The 21,476-nt window shown below is 36.1% G+C and overlaps 1 protein-coding gene across 2 annotated transcripts; it reads left to right on the top strand.

Moving 5' to 3' along the window:
- Positions 1-1,895: 1,895 nt before the first annotated feature.
- On the top strand, positions 1,896-20,927 carry LOC135638690 (SAC3 family protein B-like). 2 transcript variants are annotated; one of them, XM_065151970.1, is made up of 18 exons: positions 1,896-2,301; positions 5,187-5,426; positions 9,452-9,691; positions 10,088-10,324; positions 10,718-10,954; positions 12,177-12,419; positions 13,594-13,689; positions 13,966-14,196; positions 14,344-14,588; positions 14,734-14,834; positions 14,931-15,146; positions 15,233-15,460; positions 15,530-15,621; positions 15,763-15,856; positions 17,727-17,819; positions 17,899-18,644; positions 18,736-18,850; positions 18,941-20,927. In XM_065151970.1, the coding sequence occupies exons 1-18, from the start codon at positions 2,114-2,116 to the stop codon at positions 20,693-20,695; spliced, it is 5,397 nt and encodes a 1,798-aa protein (XP_065008042.1). In that variant the 5' UTR covers positions 1,896-2,113; the 3' UTR covers positions 20,696-20,927. The 2 variants fall into 2 exon arrangements, with proteins under 2 accessions (XP_065008042.1, XP_065008043.1); XM_065151971.1 differs by lacking the exon at positions 13,594-13,689.
- Positions 20,928-21,476: the final 549 nt, after the last annotated feature.

Raw genomic sequence — 21,476 nt, 5'->3', positions numbered from 1 at the left:
ACGTCAAGCATCTCCTTGATCGTAACTTAAATATTTTTTGTACACATAAATCTGAACTAAATCGAGTTAATCCAGCTATTTTATCAACGATATCGATTCTTAAGTATTCTTAAATTCACACAAAAATGACAAAAACTATATATATTCAATAATGTTCTGTTTCACTCTACTATGGATGTATGAAAAAAAAAGAATAATATTTAATATATGAACATTATCACACTCCTTTTCTATATCATACTGATAATATATCAAATTTAAATATAAATATCTTTAGATTTATACAAAAATAATAATAAATACATCATGAAAGTCTGAGGTAAAATGGATAATATTTATGTTGCTATGGTGAATGTTATTACATTCATTTTTATAATTTTATTGAGAACACACCAAGTTTTAATAGAATTATCCATATTAATAACTATGTGGATGTCATTTCCTCTATTTGTAATGTATGTGACAAATGGTAACCCCCCAAAAAAAAAAAATCAGATAAGGTTTTAAACTTTTTAACTTTTGATAAATCGATTTAGTCACTAATATCACATCAATATTTTATGTACTAATATATTATATGATGTTTTCAACCCTTAATTTTTTTTTGTAAGAAGGTATGATACACCACTATCGTATCAATATTTAATGTGTTAATATATTGGATGATATTTTGAACCATCAATGTTTCTTTAATTAAAGGGTCGAGTATAATTAAAGAAACATTGTACATCATCAGACCATCGATGTTTGTATAAACATGATTATAAATGAATATGCTAAAAATATGTTAAGTATATATACCATTATACTTGCGATAGGAAGTATATGATGAAAATAATAGAAGATAAGAATAATTATTGAATAAGTTTTATTGAAGAAATGAAAAATACTTCAATACATTAACATGTTCCATCTCATATTTATACAGATTAAGAGAAATAATTTCTCTCAACAGAATAGAGGATGAAAATAATAGAATATAATAAATAAAAAATGCTTTAATACATCAACATGTTCCCTCTCCTATTTATAATAGTTTAGGAGAAAGAATTTTCCTTAATAGAATAGAGGACTTTCCTCGACAGAATAGAGATATTTCCCCGTATAGTTGAAAAAATTTATTTTCTATCAATATATTATCATCAATCCGTCATTAATTTGGAGGTCTTATTGATTAAACACCTCACCATATTTTGATGTGAGGCACAATGACATTAACTTTAATAACTTAATCAACTTATCATGTTCGAGTAACACTTGATGATATCATATAATTGCCCCACAAATTGAGACCAACATAGTATATTGCCATATTTGAAATGCTCAAGTAATTTCAAAAAATTTGGATGCTTCCATGTAAAAGCATATGAAATATTTTTTTGGGTATGTCATCACAAGAATAAAATAATAGAGTGATTTAAAAAAAATATATTTAATTTTATTATTATTTTCAAATAGTATTACTAATTTAAAAAAAATCTGAATTGCCCATTAAAAATTTTTATGCCTAGTGTTTTGGTTGATTACAGTATTTTTCGATTTGGCCATCATAACAAAAACAATATAAAGTTTACTTAAAAATATTATAAATAATATAAGTAGGCTATTAATCTCAATCAAACTAAGTATAAGTATAAAACTATTATATTATAATAGTTTACGGGGAATGACAATTAAAGTGATTTACAATATTTTGTACTAATATTTATAAAAAATTTAGCTCATTAATAAAATGATATAAATATTATTGAAAAATACTAAAAAAAGGGATGAAATAATTTTTAGATTTATCTTAAATTAAAGGTATTATTAAAAAAGAAATATCTAAAATATAAAATATTTTGGTAAAAGAATTCAAAACAAAATGTAAAGGACACAAAAAGAAGCCGCGCCCGATGACAACATCAGTCACCGTACCACAATTTAGTCGCCCGTCGGAGCATCGCCTCCGCCTCAGCTTCGCCGGCCGCGAGCGTTGGAGCGATATCTTTTCTATCTTCTTCGATTTCCTTTGGCGGTCGCAGTTAAAATCGGCTCCGAGGAGGTGTGGATTTGGGCTAGGGTTAGGGTTTCTCGCAGCCGATCGAAGGCGTTTCTCGGCTTTTCCCTGGAGATGGCGTTTCATGATTTCAAACACTGTCCCGGCCCCTCGGCCCCTCCAAGTTCCCAGGTCCCCGTGATCTTCCCTTCCGGCCCCTCCACACCGAAAACCAACATTTTCTATGAAAAGGGCCGATTTCCTTCCGCCCAGATCAATCAGCCGCGTCAAAGACAAGGAAAAGTGTCTTCTCGAGCGCAAAGGTGAATACCGATCTCTCTTTCTCTTCGTATTTCTTGTGCGGTCGCTCCTAGCATGAGTTTTGAGTCAATCCTCGAAGTCAATTAACGATATGATATGTTCTGAGCTGTAAAAGAATAAAAAAAAAGGAACTTTTTCTTTTAAGTTAACCCCACATCTTGCATTATGACATCGGTTACCTAATTCTTGATTACCGAGGTATCAGTTGTTCTTGATGTTTATGTTCTGTTTTGTTGCGAAGGACATTGGAGTTCTATGGTCCAAGTCCTAAATGTTGGTTGAAATTAGAACCATTTTTATCTACATGGGCATAATCATGAACAACTTGGAAGTGGATCATTTGATATTTCTTTGATGTTATAAGGGTTCAAACGAATCACTAAGAGCTGGATTGCTGTTGCACTAATAGATATTCTATCATGGGGTTCTATTTCTTTGTGAATACAGCTCGAATGCTGTCTTTGTTATTCAGACCAGTTCATAACAATCCTAATGCCCCCATCTCAACTAGGGGAAACATTAATTTGTATGACTGACCTTCGATTGGCCCCTAAATGGTTCTGTGGAGCCAATATGGCTGCTAGTCGTTTTGGTTGTGAGAAATTAATCCTTTAAAACAAAAAGGTGGCAATGTGCATAACTTACTCATTTTAACATCTTGCAGTTTGGGAGCATCTTAAATGGTGTATGTGAAACTGATACTATAAGAAAGGACCATAACAATACCATGTTAGGGGTGTAAGATTTGATGTCAAGAAGTGTTGTTAGTTATGTTCCATACAATTGAGAAATGGTCCAAATGGTGAAAGACTTAAATAAATAAGATGACCATGGCTGCAAAGATCAGATTGGGCAAGTCACAAATAAAGTATGATTGGATCTAGTGCCTATTGTCACCATTGTTGTCAAAAATATTTCGAACTCAACAAGGGAATACCTCAAGGTTGTTCTAGTTCATGTTTCTTTCCAAGATCTAGTGTTCAAGGATGCTGATGTTTCTTATGCTTCCAACTGCAAACTGAGTTCCAAAGATAAACTAACCATTGTCTGTCCTGGCAATAAATTGTCATCTAGATCTAGTGGCAAACATAGATGGGCCTTCTTGCTATCACAGAGTCCGTAGTGGCTGGTGTCTCCTTTTGTTCAGGGATATCAAGGATAAAATTAGCAAATGATGGATGAAACAGGTAGGGTTAGTTTAGATAGGTTACAAAATCGAGTCAAAATAAGCTTTGGTTTAAGTTGTGTTAATTTTTAGGTGCTTTCGAGGACTTCTTGCATTGAATTTCTATTTCATGAAGATTTAAATACATTGGATTTAGATTTTCTTTTGGGTCAGAATAAATGGTGAACTTCATTTTGGCACCATTCAGTCAATCCACTTTCCATTCAATTTTTAGGCCTAGCTGTAGTACTTCTTTGACCAAGATTCTTTTATAAGCAAGTTGGTGAGCTCTTGGAAACTAATGCATGGTAGATGCACATCTCATGCATCTAGATAATGTAGGTTGATTTATTCAAGATCATAGTATCTCATCCATTGCATGGTAGATGCACATATCATGCATCTAGATAATGTAGGTCAATTTATTTAAGACCAAAGTATCTTGTCCATTGGCCTTTCTTGATCTTCATCACTGTTTTTTTTTCTTCTTCTTCTGGCCAATTCTTCTACTACCCCTTGTCCATGCTATCCTTTTACAAGAGATTTTTTTTGCATTTAATCAAATCAAATGTTCTACTCTGGGTCTTAGATCCGATTTATGTGCCGTTGTTTTCAAACCATATTGCTTTAACAGTGGACATCTTGTTATTTTATTCCTGAAGCAACCCTCATGTTGTTGTTTTCAGCCTGTACAGTGCATCTGTTGTCTCTTTGTTTGTCTCTGTTCTTAAAGACTTTTTTGTGTCTCTATCTTGACAATGAAATTTAAGACTAAAATTTGATAATGCGAACAAAATTTTTCTTTACAAAAAGTTATCAAATCATTTGCTGCAGAAGTTTTCATCACAAACTTTATATAAACTCCTTAATACGTGAAAGTTCTTGATGGTCATATAAAAGTTATCAAACTTGATGCACTGCAAATATGTTTTAACGACAGGAATGACGGCGAGTTGAGTAACCTTGAATTTTGCTCTTTCAGAACCGAAATCCAACCCAATTAATTATCTAGGCACATGAACTCAAACATGACTCAGGTGCCTATTTTTTTTTCTGGACATATCCTAAACCTGATTAAAGGTCTTCCATACCCAGTTTAAATGGGTCAGTTTACACGGGCACCCAAAATGCTCTACTAGCTGCTACTGCTAATCAATGTATAGCCTCAGAATGCTTGACTATATACACATAAATGGAAGTGCAGATGGTGGGTTGGTGGTTGTAGTTCCAACAAAGAGTAGAATAATTTGTTTTCTTATTCAATGTTCTATTCCAAAATATGCTATTTTAGAATCTCATAAAATGTCTGATTTGACTCTTGTTAAATGGTTCATCTTTCTAATGGCCTATTATGTAGGATTACTTGATAAAAAAATATATACGCACCAGTAACATGATTTTAGTTACTAAGGATGATGTTAATGGTTTTTACAATGTCATAAGTTTCTGTGAATAGGGAAGTAAGTTGTTATTCGGTGAGAAAAAGAGGTACCACACTTTGATTGGCAAAAGTCATTGTGGAAGGATATTGCTTAATCTGGAGACTTATATTCTGAAATATCAGGTGTTGCTTAACATAACCTTGATGTCAGATTTATGAAATCATGTGCAATATCCACCTTTTTACCTGAATTTACCTTTACTGTTGTTCAGAAAAGAAAAACTAATATTTCTTACAATACAAAGTTCAGTACTTAATGCTTTTATTTCTTTTGGCCACAGGTATCCTGTCACTTCTTCTGGTTTTGCCAGCCAACTAAATGAACCAGTTAGGCTAGGTCATCCCACAAATCAAGGCAGAGTTTTGCTTGGTGCAACACATGGCACTGCAAGCCATGTTGAAGCTAAGTTTCCATCTCAGTTTTCCAACTACCATGTTCCGGGAAGAACTAGATCACCGGTGTTGCCATCTCATGATGCTGCTAATCTTGTGAACCATTATCCTACTGTCGATCACATAAGGTAATTTTTTCATTTTCTTCCTTGCAATTCTTCTAGGAATGCCCATTTGTTCTTTGTGTGCACCTTGTCCCAAAAGGGTTGCAACAAATGAACTACACAAGCATATTGTCACGAACGGTCATCATGCACCTGTAACATATTTGTCAACGGACTGTTCGTCATTTTTGTTTGCTTGTACATATGCTTGGTAGTGTGTTTTGCCTTGGTTTTGTGTATTTTTGCTTGAAAACTGTGAGCAAGAACAGATCGCAGCGTTGCGGAGTGACTATTCCCCAGAATGGATAAAATACCCCAAAATGGCTCTATTTTCGCATGCCATGGCTTGTTTTTTATAGGTTGCTGTGCAAAACGTCAGTAATCTCAGCACCATGTAATCTCCCAAGTGGCATTGGGCTGGATAGGTGTTTGGGGTAGTGTTAGATGTTGATTGGATTTTCGTATGTTGAGCTTATGAGAACTTGCCCATCGCGCTCGACACCTGGTGAGTAGTCATTTGCGGACTTGCTACTATTCCTTTGTAGACGAAGAACGCAAGGGTGCCTCATGATTTAGGCAATCCCAGCTAAGTCCGCGACATTGGCACAATGGTGTTTCATGACTTAGGTAATCCTAGTTAAGTTGGTGACATCGCCGCAAGGGTACCGCACAACTTAGGCAATTCCAATTAAGTTTGTGATAGTATGGAGATTGCATATTTAGTTTCACATGTATACATGGTTGTTCAAATGCAATATGTCATACTATATGTAAATTATCCTTTACGAAAAAGATGTCATATTATTTGAATTGGCCATTACGATAAGAAGTTCCATGTTGGGTTCTTCAATTGTTTGTATCTTGTTTGAGATATAAAAGATTTAATTAATTATTTTTGTGCCATCCTCTTGCTATATTGCTCTTTGTTGGTGGGCTAAATGAAGTATGGAAGATGGAGTTTTAGGTATTACTTTTTCTTTTTAATTTTTTTTGTGTGTTATGGATATTATCTAATAGAGGTGGATAGCTTATGAATAAGATTTTGGTTTTGTAGCTATGAATAGGTATTTGTACAAGGAGAGGGCTGAACCACATTGTATGTTTGTATTGAATTATGGGTAATGATCACTAGTATAAGATAGAACCGATAATTTAAAAAGCGCTAGGCGCTAAGGTCCCAAAATGTCCGAGACGTTAAGCGCTCGCTCGAGCGAAGCGAAGTGCTTTGAAATATTAAAATAAAAAAATATATAATATAATTGATAAATATGATTATATAAATAAAAATATGATATTAAATTAAAAAGATCTAAAGTACAAAGTCACATTATCCATCTTCTAATAAAAAAAATGTCAAAAGACTCAAAAGTCAAAACAATAAAATTTAGCATCAAATTCAATCATCATCATAATCAATATCGTCATTCTCAAACATATTATCATCCTTCTCTTCTTCTCGTCCATCTTCATTAAAATATGTTTCCTCCTCTTCAATAATGGCGAGAGATGAGTTTGAGGTTTTTGCACTCATTTTTTCCTTCGTCATCTGTTTTGTATACGTCTGTAATTTTTCAACATCTGAGGCTCTTGCCACATCTCCTCATATCAAGTTGTCATCTTCAAATACAAGCTCGTCTTCGATATCTTGTAAATTCAAACTCATCTCTACTACAAATTACTCATTTGAATCATCAATGTCTTGTAATGAGATTGGATCAATGCTATTTTGTAAATCATGACGAGCCTTCAATACTTGATTATACTTTATATAAACAAGATCATGTAATCATGCTCTAACTGATTTCTTCTTTTTGTGTGAATCTATCATGTGTCATATAATTTGAAAATATAATAATACATTTATCTAAAAAAGAATAGATTAATTGAAACAAAAATATTCTGTGATTCTTATATGCTGAAAGGCACTCCAATTTTGCTTACAACCCGTAGCGCTATATGTCAAACTAAAAATTTTGATAGTCAATTGTTACAAGTTTGGGATGGAATTTACAAATACAGTCCATCGTTCAGCTGTAAAATTTATTTTATTATTAGCAATAACATACTATATATTAGATTAATTATATCAGTTTATTAATATCTAGGGATGTAGTTGTCCCACATCGAACTGTCATTAGAATTTCAAAAAGACCATCGACATTCTTATATAGAGATAATTCATATGATCTTATCTTGCATCTCAAGGCTTGGAACCAATCTTGCAATGCATTGATATAACCCATTTACAACTTCTGCATCATACCTAACAAAGGTATTTTTTTAAAAGAATTTTTGGTTCAAATGATATCATGTTGTATGTAATGGATGATGAAATTGATAATTCCATCTTTTATCAATGATTGCAAATGTTTTCTTATATTTTTCTTTATTTCCATCAAAAGATTTTTGAATCGTCTCCTTTATTCTATCAATAGCCTTATAAATATATCTCATTGCAGGCTTCTTTTTATTATCTGTCATCCGAAAGACTCGAATAAGAGGGCTCATTACCTTTAATATATAAACTATAAGATTCTAAAAGGATGATATTAAGATGATATAACTAGCCCTCTTGCCTTTCGCTTTTTTTGCCTATTTGCTTGTTATGCATTTTTTCGAGGTAAACATGTTTCTCAGGTTATGGATTTGATAATATATGCTCTGTAATGTCAAGAAGGAAGTAGCAAATCGGGTGACATTATATCTCACAAATTCCTTATTGCTTGTGAATTCTTATAATATGATTATAGAGAAATCCAACGATAAAGATTGTCCTTTCTAAAGTCTTTTTTATTTCAAATTTTTTTTAATATCCTCCAATATTAAATCAATATAATGTGCCTCGTATGGAGTCTAATATAAGTGTTGTTTTTTTGCTTCAAATAATTTACTTAAGACAAAAGGATAACAAAATTAATAAGACTTAGGATTTACATAGTTCTTCCATTTAATTTAGAGACAATGTAATTTAAAGATTAAAAATTTCAAAAGATAAATCTTATCAGCTAACATATAGTTGCTTCCATCGTTGGTTATAACTTAGATGACATTTTGTTCATCAATTTCTTCCACAAACTTGTTAAACAAATCATATATCTTTTATCTAGATTTCACAAAAGATAATGTATCTATTGACTTCACAAACATGGTTTATAAGGAATTGTTGACCATAAAGTTAATTATACTCCTGTCTCCTATCGATCCAAGCATATGACATAATAGAGCAATCATGCTTTATCCATGATTTTTTGCAGCCCTTTAATAAGCTATTTGTATAATCCAACTCTCTTTTTAGTAATGGAACTTATATCTCATAATAACTTGGTGGTTTTAATCCCCTACCATATCTTTCAATAGCTTCAATCATCTCTTTAAAATTTTCTAAACAGCAAGTATTAAGGGAAGGACCAACCTGATAGAAGAAGCGAGCACATTTTAAGTGGCTTGGTTTACACGGGTACCCAAAACACTCTACTGGCTACTATCCCTAATTGTCAATGTATAGTCTCAAAATGCTTGACTATATACACATAAATGGAAGTTGCATATGGTGGGCTGATGGTTGTAGTTCACATAAAGAGAAAAATAATTTCTTCTCATGTTCAATGTTTTATTCGAAATCTTAAGTATCATTTGATTTGACTCTTGTTAAATAATTCATCTTTTTAATGGTTTGTTATGCAGGATTATTTGATTAAAAAAATATATACGCACCAGTAACATTATTTTAGTTACTAGGGATGATGTTAGGGATCTTTACCATGTCATTAGTTTCTGTGAATAGGAAAGTAAGGTGTTATTCAATGAGTAAAAAAGGTACGACACTTTGCTTGGTAAAAGCCATAGTCGAAGGGTAATACTTAATCTGGAGATATATGTTCTAAAACATCAGGTGTTGCTTAACTTAACCTTGATTTCAGATTTGTAAATTTTGTGCAAGAACTACCTTTTTACCTATATTTACTTTTGCCATAGTTGAGGAAAGAAAACTAATGTGCAAGATCCACCTTTTTACAATACTTTGATGATTTTGTTTCTTTTGACCACAGGCATTCTGTCACATCTTCTAGTTTTGGCAACCAACTAAATGAGCCACTTAGGCTGGGTCATCCCGCAAATCATGACAGACTTTTGCCTGGTGCAACGCATGCCACTGCAAGCCATGTTGAGGCCAAGTTACCATCTCAGTTTTCCAACTACCATGTTCCTGGAAGGACCAATTCACCTACAGTGCCATCTCGTGATGCTGTTAATCTTGAGAACTATAATCCTACTGCTGATCACAGAAGGTAAATTTTCCATTTTCTTGCAGTTCTTCTGGAATGCCCATTTATTCTCCGTGTTGAATTTATCCCAAAAGGGCTGCAACAAATGAACTACACAAGCATTCAAATATAATATATTTAGTTTAACATGTATACAAATTAGTTCAAATACGATATATCATACTATTTGAATTGGTCATTACTATAAGAAGTTCCTTGCAGAGTTCTTCAGTTGTCTGTATCTTGTTTGAAATATTGCAGACTTAATTAATTATTTATGCCACTTCAGATTCATGAAATTATGTGCAAGATCCACCTTTTTACCTGTATTTAGCTTTACTGTTGTTCAAAAAAGAAAAACTAATATTTCTTACAATGCAAAGTTCGGTACTTTGATGCTTTTATTTCTTTTGACCACAGGAATCCTGTCACTTCTAGTTTTGTCAGCCAACTAAATGAGCCACTTAGGCTAGGTCATCCCACAAATCATGACAGACTTTTGCCAAGTGCAACACATGCCACTGCAAGCCATATTGAGGCTAAGTTTCCATCTCAGTTTTCCAACTACCATGTTCCTGGAAGGACCAATTCACCAACAGTGCCATCTCGTGATGCTGTTAATCTTGAGAACTATAATCCTCCTGCTGATCAAAGAAGGTAAATTTTCCATTTTCTTGCAGTTCTTCTGGGAATGCCCATTTATTCTCTGTGTTGACTTTATACCAAAAGGGTTGCAACAAATGAACTACACAAGCATTCAAATATAATATATTTAGTTTCACATGTATACAAATTAGTTCAAATACAATATATCATACTATTTGAATTGGTCATTACTATAAGAAGTTCCTTGCAGAGTTCTTCAGTTGTCTGTATCTTGTTTGAAATATTGCAGACTTAATTATTTCTGCCACTTTAGATTCATGAAATTATGTGCAAGATCCACCTTTTTACCTGTATTTAGCTTTACTGTTGTTCAGAAAAGAAAAACTAATATTTCTTACAATACAAAGTTCAGTACTTTGATACTTTTATTTCTTTTGACCACAGGAATCCTGTCACTTCTAGTTTTGTCAGCCAACTAAATGAGCCACTTAGGCTAGGTCATCCCACAAATCATGACAGGCATTTGCCTGGTGCAACCCATGTCACTGCAAGCCATGTTGATGCTAAGTTTCCATCTCAGTTTTCCAACTACCATGTTCCTGCAAGGACCAGGTCACCAACTTTGCCATCTCGTGATGCTGCTAATCTTGTGAATCATTATCCTACTGCTGATCAAAGAAGGTAAATTTTCCGTTTTCTTGCAGTTCTTCTAGGAATGGGCATTTGTTCTTTGAGAGCACTTAATCCCAAAAAGGGTTGCAATGAATGAACGACACAAGCACATGGAGATAGCATATTTAGTTTCACATGTATACACAGTAATTCAAATGCAATATGTCATACTATTTGTAACTTATCCTTTACAAAAAAATGTCATACTATTTGAATTGGCCATTACGATAAGAAGTTCCATGCAGGGTTCTTCAATTGTCTATATCTTGTTTGAGACATAAAAGATTTAATTAATTATTTCTGGGCCATCCTCTTGCTACATTGCCCTTTGTTGGTGTGCTAAATGACGTATGGATGATGGAGTTTTAGGTATTACATTTTCTTTTCAATTTTTTTTTAATGTGTTGTGTAAGAGTTGTGAATATTATCTAATAGAGGTGGATAGCTTATGGACAGGATTTTGGTAATGTGGCTATAAGTAGGTATGTTGTTAAAGGATAGGGCTGAACCACATTGTGTCTGTATTGAATTTTGGGTAATGATCACTAGTATGAGATAGAACCAGGGGTGATGACAATGTATTCTAGACCTGATTAAAGGGCATCCATACCCAGTTTAAGCGGGCCGGATTACAAGGGTACCCCAAAAACCCTACTAGCTGCTATCCCTAATTGTCAATGTATAGCCTCAATATGCTTGACTATATAAACACATAAATGGAAGTTGCAGATGGTGGGTGGATGGTTGTAGTTCCAAAAAAGAGAAAATATATTGTTTTCATGTTCAATGTTCTATTTGAAATATTAAGTATAGTTTGATTTGACTCTTGTTAAATAATTCCTCTTTCTAATGGTCTGTTATGCAGGATTATTTGATTAAAAAAAAATATTCACGCTGGTAACATTATTTTAGTTACTAGAGATGATGTTAAGGATTTTTACCATGTCATAAATTTCTGTGAATAGGAAAGTAAGGTGCTATTCAGTAAGAAAAAAGTTCCAACACTTTGCTTGGTGAAAGCCATAGTCGAAGGGTAATACTTTATCTGCAGATTTATGTTCTGAAACATCAGGTGTTGCTTAACTTAATTTTGATTTCAGATTCATGAAATTATGTGCAAAATCTTCCTTTTTACCTATATTTACCTTTGCTGTTGTCGAGAAAAGAAGAACTAATATTTCTTACAAAACAAAGTTCACTTCTTTGATGATTTTATTTCTTGTGACCACAGGCATTCTATCACATCTTCTAGTTTTGGCAACCAACTAGATGAGCCACTTGGGCCAGGTCATCCCACAAATCAAGACAGACCTTGGCATGCGGCAGAACACATCACTGGAAGTCAAGATGTTGAGGCTAAATTCCCATCTCAGGTTTCCAACTACCGTGTTCCTGGAACGACCAGGTCACCTACCTTGCCATCTGGTGATGCTGCTAATCTTGTGAACCATCATCCTACTGCTGATCACAGAAGGTATTTTTTCCATTTTCTTCCTTGCAGTTCTTCTAAGAATTCCCATTTGTTCTTTGTGCGCACGATACCCTAAAAAGGGGTGAAACAAATGAACCACACAAGCATATAGATATAGCATATTTAGTTTTAACTTGTATACACATTTGTTCAGATGCAATATGTCATCATACTATTTGAATTGGTTGTTACTATAGGAAGTTTCATGCAGAGTTCTGACTGTTGGGAATCACCTTCCCTTTCAAGTTTCATACAATATGTCATCAGATGCAATAGTTAGTTACATGATGTTACCTGACTGTTGGAAATCACCTTCCCTTTCAAATGTTTGATGTTATTGTATGTTAATTGGACTCGCCCGAGCGCCTCAAGCTGACCTAGGCGCATCTGATCGATTTGTTAGGATCGGATCAGATCCTGGCTCGAGTCAGGTTCGAGCCACATTTATCTGATTTGATCAAACCCAATTTAAGAACTGTCCCCTTCCCCTCGCCCTTGCCCATATACCGTGACGCCTTCTTCTCAGCTAAACCCAGATTAAGATCGGCGAGCGACTCTCCTCCCTGTCGATGTCCGGCGACTGGCAGCCTTCCCTCCGGCGGTATCTCTCTCTCTCTCCCCCCATTCCCCTATTCTTTTTTCTCTTATCCCCTCCTTTCCCCAGCAGCCGCCGCTGTCGTCTCTGTCGCCCTCCCGTCTCGCCGGTCCCTTCTGTCTGTCTCAGGCATCATTCGCCGCCTCCCTTCTCTCTTCCCCATACGCCTCTGTCACCGCCTTTCTTCTCCCTTCGCCGGACGCCGCCGCCACCTCTGCCCCATCCCCCCCTTCCCTCTCTGCGTCCGGCTCTCCTCGTCCCTATCGACGACCGGCCGTACCTCCCTCTCTCTCCCCCCGTTTCCCCTCTCCCCTTCCCTCTTCTCCCTTCCCCAGCTGCCACCACTCTCCCTTCTTCTCCCATCACCACATGCCCTCCACCCTCTCTCCCCCTTTCCTTGGCTATACTTTTTTAATACGAATATAAACATTTTCTTTATCTGTTCAGGATTTCTGTTTTTTTTTTATCTAGATCGTTGGCTAACTAATTTTCTTTTCTACAGCTTCTAACTGAGCCAGTTACAATTCAAACAATATGTAATTCATGTGAATAACAACATACTTGTGTTTGGTTTTGTAATAGGTCTCAAATCCATACAAATGTGCATATTGGAAATGCAAATGCTGACAATTCAAACATCACATTACCATCCTTCTCTTTTGATGAAGAAGCTAAGAGGTTGATTTTTCTAGTACTAATTCATACGTCATTCTTCTGCAGTTAATATAGTGATATTACATCAAATATTATTTTAAGTAGACATCATAGTTTCAGATATATATTATTCAGATGCTGTTTTCATGTAGGTACTTGTGATGACCTCCGATGGGAGTTGTTTTCCTTGTTCATTCTTATGCAGTTCAATTTATTATCATGACAATTCTTCAGAAGTTTCACTGTTTATTATGTTCCATTATATTGACTGGTGTTTTGGATGCTTCAAATTTGTTGCAGGCATGACATAACCCCTCCTAGAGTGACCAATCAAAGGAAGCCACCTGTTCAGCACTCTAATTCGCCACCTCCAGAGAGGTTGAAAATGGTAGATTATTCTGATATATATGGTACTGGAGTGGATGCTTCATCAAAGCATTCTTTTTCTAAAGAACCCAAAAGGGCCAGGTCTCCCTACCCACCATCTGCTGCTGTTGTTGGCTCATCTTCTGTCCAACATGATTTTGAGAGGCATGTTGTTTGGATTTCTGTTTATTATTTGGGAAGAGTTTTCGTGTGTGTGTGTGTGTGTGTGTATATATATATATAATATAATATAATATAATATTATATATAAATAGGATATTGAGTCATTTCTGTGTTCTGATTCAATTGCAGAGAAATGCAAGCAAAGGCAAGACGGTTGGCCCGCTTCAATTTTGAGCTAACCCAACCAGCAGAAAACCTGCTTGATGCGAATCGTAAGACTCCAGAAAATAAGCTCAGTCAAGCTTCTGTGGACAAATGGGATGCAGATAAACCTGCTGAAGCTAGGGACTCATTAAACAGAGAGAATTTACTTGAAATTGAAAGTTCAGAATCATCTCCAGTGGTGGTCGGGCTATGTCCAGACATGTGTCCAGGTAGTTCAACTACTTACTTTAAACCTTATGTGTGCCTTCTGCATAGAGATTCTAATACATGTCAGTCTCTTTTCCTGCTAAAAAAGACAAGAGTATATTGAGCTACTTCAGATTTACGAAGCGGATATTTGTTCTAATATTTCAGAATCAGAAAGAGGGGAACGTGAGAGGAAAGGGGATCTCGATAAGTATGAGAGATTGGATGGTGACAGAAACCAAACTAGCAAGTATCTTGCTGTTAAAAAGGTAGTTACTAAGTAATTATCATCCCCTGTTGGCCCATTACATTATACTCTGAAATCACCTAGCAATCACATGTTACTTCTTATCTGATTCATACAGTATAACAGGACAGCAGAGCGTGAAGTTGACTTGATCAGGCCTATGCCAGTGCTGCAGATGACAGTTGATTATCTTCTGAATTTGTTAAATCAACCTTATAATGAGGATTTCTTGAGCATTTACAACTTCTTGTGGGATAGAATGCGAGCAATAAGGATGGACCTTAGAATGCAACATATTTTCGGCCGCCAGGCTATGGTCATGCTTGAGCAAATGGTATCACACACTCAGAGATGCTATGTTTTCCATTTAAGACAATAGTACTTCATGTGCTGATTTGGTTTTTGTCTCTTATACACCAGATTAGACTTCATATTGTTGCTATGCATGAGCTTTGTGAATATAATAAAGGAGAGGGCTTCTCGGAGGGGTTTGATGCACATCTAAATATTGAACAGATGAATAAGACATCGGTTGAGCTGTTTCAGATGTATGATGATCACAGAAAGCAAGGAATCAGTGTGCCTACAGAAAAGGAGTTTCGAGGTTATTATGCACTCCTGAAGTTAGATAAACATCCAGGATACAAAGTAAGTTATATTTGTGTGAAAGATGTTTTTGTTTTTTGCATTGATACTAATTGTAGCATTGCATTTTAGGTGGAACCTGCAGAGCTCTCACTTGACCTTGCTAAGATGACTCCTGAGATGAGATGCACCCAAGAAATTGTGTTTGCTCGAAATGTAGCAAGGTACCTATGGCCAAAGTTTTGTTTATTTTGTTTATGTTGTAATACTTTTAATAATGAAATGTAGCAAGGTACCTATGGCCAAAGTTTTGTTTATTTTGTTTATGTTGTAATACTTTTAATAATGCAGTAATTTCTTTTTAGATCTTGTCGAATAGGTAATTTTATTGCCTTCTTTCGTCTTGCGAGAAAAGCAACTTACCTGCAGGCCTGCTTGATGCATGCTCACTTTGCAAAGGTACTTTCCATTTGTTTTCTGCTTCTTTCACATGATTTTTGAAAGTGCTATGTGCTTGTCATACTACTAGCTGCTGGATAATGTTATCATTTTTGGTATCCCATTGAAGAATTGTCAACATAAAGTAAACCTCTTGAGAAAAATTTGTAAATCTTGCACGAGCAGTGCATGAGTACGACAAGGATTAAATGGTGAAGGTCATAACCCAAAAAATTAATTTTTGTTTCTTACAAAATTTGTTCTCGAACAATTCTTAGTTGTGTTCGGACTTTATTGATGGCAAGTATTCCATGCATAATTGCTGACAGGGTAATTAGTCATTGGTCAAATTTTGAACTAATTGGTCAACTGATTGGACCTCATGTTTAATTAAAAAATTGTTTAAAAACATAAGGTTATGCAAAATTATAATATTAGAAAATATTTAAAAAATGTAAAATACCTGAAGTTATGGAAAGTCATGCAATGTGCACCTTGGACAGCATGGCATGCAGCATAGGTCAACAGAGTTTTGAGGTAGAAACAGTTTGTGGTCTAAGGCAAAGAGAAGGGTGGTGTATTGTGGGATCTTAGTTTGAGAGAGTTTGGAAGAGGAAAAGGGAGTGGAGGTCGGAGGAAGTGGGGGCAAGCCAGAAAAGTGGTGGGAACTTCTATTGCGGTTGGCTCGATGATTGTCAGGGAATTCCACGTCTTATGTCAGATGCAATTGCTTTTTCCTCGAACTGACCCATAGGAGGTAAGAGATGGGGCGGAGACTGCATAGTGTGGTGCAACGGGGTGTGGCAGATGGACGGTGGGTATGAAGACGAGGCAGAAAGCAACTGAGAGAGGGTGGTGACATGCTGTGTGACACAGCAAGAGAGGAAGAGAGGATGATGGAGAGAGGGATAGATGGTGGTGGTGTGCAAGAGAGGGTTGTGAGATAAGGTAGGCTCAAAGAATGAATGTTTAACTACCGTAACCCCAATTTTTTGTCATCATATACAACAAAAACTAAACTGCCATCTAAAATAACAAAAATGATTATGGAAATCGGGAGCCTTGTATGCTGAAGGACAAAGCCAGACAGGTTCTATTTGTCTCGGCTGGAGCCGGGTCAGCTATTTATAGTGGTTTCTAAGTGGGGATGATGCATTAGGTGAACTGGACCAACAGGGGTCGGGTTCCTGGATTTCGAGATCCGACCAGCCAGTCTGGTTCTGATCTAGTAAACTATGATCCAATGCAACTATTCTTTTCTGTAACTGTGTGGAGGACAAGACGTTGGAAATAGAAAGCTGCAGTAGTAAAAGATTGACTAAGTATAAAATAATGAAGCACAATCCACAACATATATTTATAAATATGCATTTTATAAATATTTTAGCTGTATATCCTGTATATAGATTTTCCTACATAACAAAAATGTCTTAATATATTATTTTATTAAATACATGTGTATTAGCAATTTATTGAATCCTTTAATTTGTGAGAGAGGCAATTCAGGTGGTAACATGTCTAAAGGGAAAAACCAAGTAAAAGAGGATAAAAGATGACTGCAACATTGATCTGAATTATTAGGTAGGTGTCTAGGCTAAATTGGCCACTAAAAAACTGGGGTATAATAAGTGTACATTCTAAAACTATTTCAACTTACTGCAACCAATGGAAAAAACCTATGTTTGTTCAGGACCATTTCTTTTCACGAGAGAGACATGATTGTAAGTATGTGGCTAGTGTTGCACATTATCTATGGTATTGTTCTTTTGTATCTTCTTTTCATGAGAGATTCAAGGTCTGTGTGATTGAAATAGCTTTCATTGCTTCTGTGAAACTGCACTTGCTTCATGGTTATGACTGCATAAAGTTTAAGCAAAGGTCCTTTTTGCAGTTGAGAACACAGGCACTTGCTTCCCTGCATGGTAGTCTTCAAAATAATCAAGGTATCCCTGTCACACACATCATGAGCTGGCTAGGGTTGGAGGTAAATGCAATTTTTTATCTATTTTGTTAATTAGCATATTTTGCATATCTTTTTATTATTATTATTTTCTCATTCATAGGAGGAGGATGTAGAAAGTATTCTAGAATATCATGGATTTGTACTAAAGAAATTTGAGGAGAGCTACATGGTGAAGGAAGGTCCATTTCTTAGTAGTGACAAGGATTTTCCTACAAAGTGTTCACAGCTTGTGCATCTCAAGAAGTCACCAAGAATTATTGATGATATTTATTCTGGTCCTCCCATATCTCACATCACTGAGGAAAGAGAAACAGGGGTGTATAATGAGTTCGACATGGTTGATCAGAGAGCTGATGCATCTGAAGTAGATACTCGGGAAATTTCAAGCAATGATGTAATTCATGATTATGAAGCCAACATCACTCAGAGGGCCATTACACAATCTAGAAAGCTCCTTGAGGAGCAGCCAATACCCTTATTAAACAGAGAAACTGATGCCAAAGTAGCAGAAGCCTTTCTTCCAAGCAGTACTTCTTTAGTGGATCACAATGTAAGTAACCATGCACAACGAATTGATGATGCACAAATGATTGAATTAGAAAATGATGCCACCATGGATCAGACAATTTTGCCCAAACATGAAGTAAATGTGGTCAGAGATCTAGCATCTGTCAGTTCTCCAGCACCTGTCAGTTCTCTAGCACCTGTCAGTTCTCTACTCAACAATGTAGGTGATAGTTCAGCATCTCAAATGGATATAGAGAGAGAACTAGATAATGAAGACCAGTTGCTTGTGCTTCACCACAAGAATAAAGTTGCCGAGGAGAAGCTAAGGCTGATCTTGAGGTTCATCACTTTCCCTTATGATATTTGTTATGTATCTAATATTTAGCCATTGGGAGGCTCAAAATTCTTTCCTTTTGTGATTGATAACCAGGAAGTGGAAGCATCAAGCAACAAAAAAGAGAGAAACCCGTGAGCAGAAAAATACGCTAGCAAATGCTGCACTGTGCTCGCTTTCAGTGGGAGTTCCTTTCCGACAAAGTCAACATGTGAGTTATTGTTGCTACATCTCTGATATCTGAGTTATTTTAAATTGCATGATTTAATTGTTAAATTTTGTTTCTTTTTTTTATAATTAGATTCCCAGGCTTGCTTATAGTGAGCTTAACATTAACCATGCTTTGAGAGCGAGATACGAGAAACTAAGCAAATCATGGTCAACAATTAATGTGTCGGAACTGGTTGCACCAGTATTACACACAAGAAATCCTGATGCCAGTTGCCTTTGCTGGAAGCTGCTTATTCCTGTCCAGCCATTGCTTAAAGAGGGTCAAATTTCAAGATGGTTGCTCTCAAAAGTTATGGGTTCTAGTAAGGAAAACCACAAGCCAATAGTTTCTATGCCCCACTTATCTATATGGAGTTGGATCAGTACCCAACTTAGTCCTTTCTATAACTGTTGCCTGTCTATTATTCAGGAGGTTGTGTTTGACAATAATGATATGATTCCTGAAGATGATATTGTTTCTGGAACTAGCGCTGTTGTATTTCTTGTATCAGAAAGTATTCCATGGGAAATTCAGAAGGTGCAACTTCATAATGTTCTAGCATCTATACCATCTGGATCAAAATTACCCCTCCTGATACTAAGCAGTGATGTATATGCTGAAGAAAATACTGATTCTTCGCATTCAATAATTAGGAGGCTTGGACTTCATGATGCAGACATGACTAGAATATACTCGTTTTCAGTTGTCTTCCTATGTGATAACGACCCTCAGGTGAAGTCGAATGGTTTTCTCAAGGATGATAAATTGAGAGGGGGTCTGCTATGGCTGGCAAAGCATTCACCCTTACAACCTACTGTTAGTCCAGTGGAGACTCATGGAGTTGTTCTGAGCTACTTGAGATCTTCATTGGAGTTTCTAGAAAATGGTGATACCTCTTATTTTGGTCCAAACCATTTCATCTCAATCTTCAATGCAGCACTGGACGGATTGGTCGAGGGGATTTCAGCAGCTGCATCCACAAATGTAAACCATTGGCCAAGTCCCGAGGTTGATCTGCTTGAGAAGTCTAGCAATGAACGCATTTTTGTGGATAGGTACTTACCAAGCATTGGATGGAGCTCACCTGTGAGAATTCAATCACTCATCAGATTGATAAAGGGCTGTAAGCTACCACCGTTTGTAAATGAAATGCCTTGGCTAAAAGAAGGTTCTCATATGGGCTTGAAGATTCCAGATCAAAAGCTGGCCCTTCAAGAATGTTTGATAAGCTACATGACCCAATCATGCCAGATGTTAAATGCTGATCTAGCTGCTATAGAGGCAGAAATACTGGTACAGACTGCTGCATATCCTGAGCTTCGTGGTTCGTGTTACTATATCATTCCAAGATGGTCTGTGATATTCAGGAGGATTCAGAACTGGCGGTTAATTAATCTGAAAACTGGGGGTTGCTCTGTTGCATATTTGTTGGAGCAGCATCTGGACAGGCTTACTGCTATGCCATTAAACTCAAGTTCCATGATGCAGGATTTGGAGAGGAAAATCGGTGAAGAAGAGTATCGAACAATGCATTCTTTTTCAACAAAACCTTCTTTTGATGAAATTGTGGAGATTTGCTGCAATATTCCACTTGCAGAGCAGCCCATGTCACCGCCTGAGCCTTTAGATTCATCTCCCATGGTGCATGAAACTGGTGATGCTCTGAAGTCTGAAAATTTAGCTGTGGACAAGGATGAGGTTCTCAAGTGTAACAAATCAGGGAATGGAGAAAATGGAAGATCAGCTATTTCTTTCTTCAAGATGGATGACAAATTGTCCATGCTCTTGGAGAAATGTACAAGACTGCAAGACACCATAGATGAAAAACTTGCATTCTATTTTTGAAATTGTATATTTGGGTAATCGATCACGATTTTCTTCTTTGCTTTATTGTTTCTTCTTTTTCCTTGAGTTACTAACATGGTTCGAACAGAATAGACCGGAAGAGTTATGTTGTATCACCACAACTTGTACATTCTTGCTCATAACAGAAGGGAAACCCCTTGTAGACTGATATCAGTCGATATACAGTGGTTGCATGGAATTGAATATGACTGCTGCTTTGTTTCTTTTTCCATTTTCTCAAGGCTCATGGACTTATTGGTCTTTTCTCTTGATTCACTAGTCTGTCTGAATCTGAGCATGAGAGTTGCTTGCAGGTTAATTTCAATGATTTTGATTTAGTTTGGATAAGCTCTGAACCTTGGCATTCATGTTGTTCCCATTGAAAGATCTCTTTTGTTGGAAAACTTGTGTTTGGTTAAGACCAGGGAAAAAAAGTCTCAATGCATTTGTCTGGTCCAGTTTCCATAGGAAAGGGGTGAGTTCTATTCTAGTCTGACACCGTTGTGTCAGACTAGTTGCCGTCTCAGTTTGGTGGGTATCATATGATGGCGAGGTGTCGGCCTGGTGGCACCGTTGTGTCAGTTACATAGAGCTGAAGTGTAAGGTCATGTTATTTTCACCATAATAATATTATTATTATTTTTATGTAGGTGCAGAGATTTTAAATAATATTTCTATTTTTTAATTTAGAAAAAGCCTCAAAAGGTTTCGGTCCAGGCGCTCATCTTAGGGGACCCAATAGCGCATGGGTCCACAGCCAGCGGTTGCGAATGGGACCCAC

Source organism: Musa acuminata, chromosome BXJ3-5 (genome assembly GCF_036884655.1).
Source record: "Musa acuminata AAA Group cultivar baxijiao chromosome BXJ3-5, Cavendish_Baxijiao_AAA, whole genome shotgun sequence".
Taxonomy (NCBI): Eukaryota; Viridiplantae; Streptophyta; class Magnoliopsida; order Zingiberales; family Musaceae; genus Musa; species Musa acuminata.
This window is presented reverse-complemented; position numbering and strand designations above follow the sequence as displayed.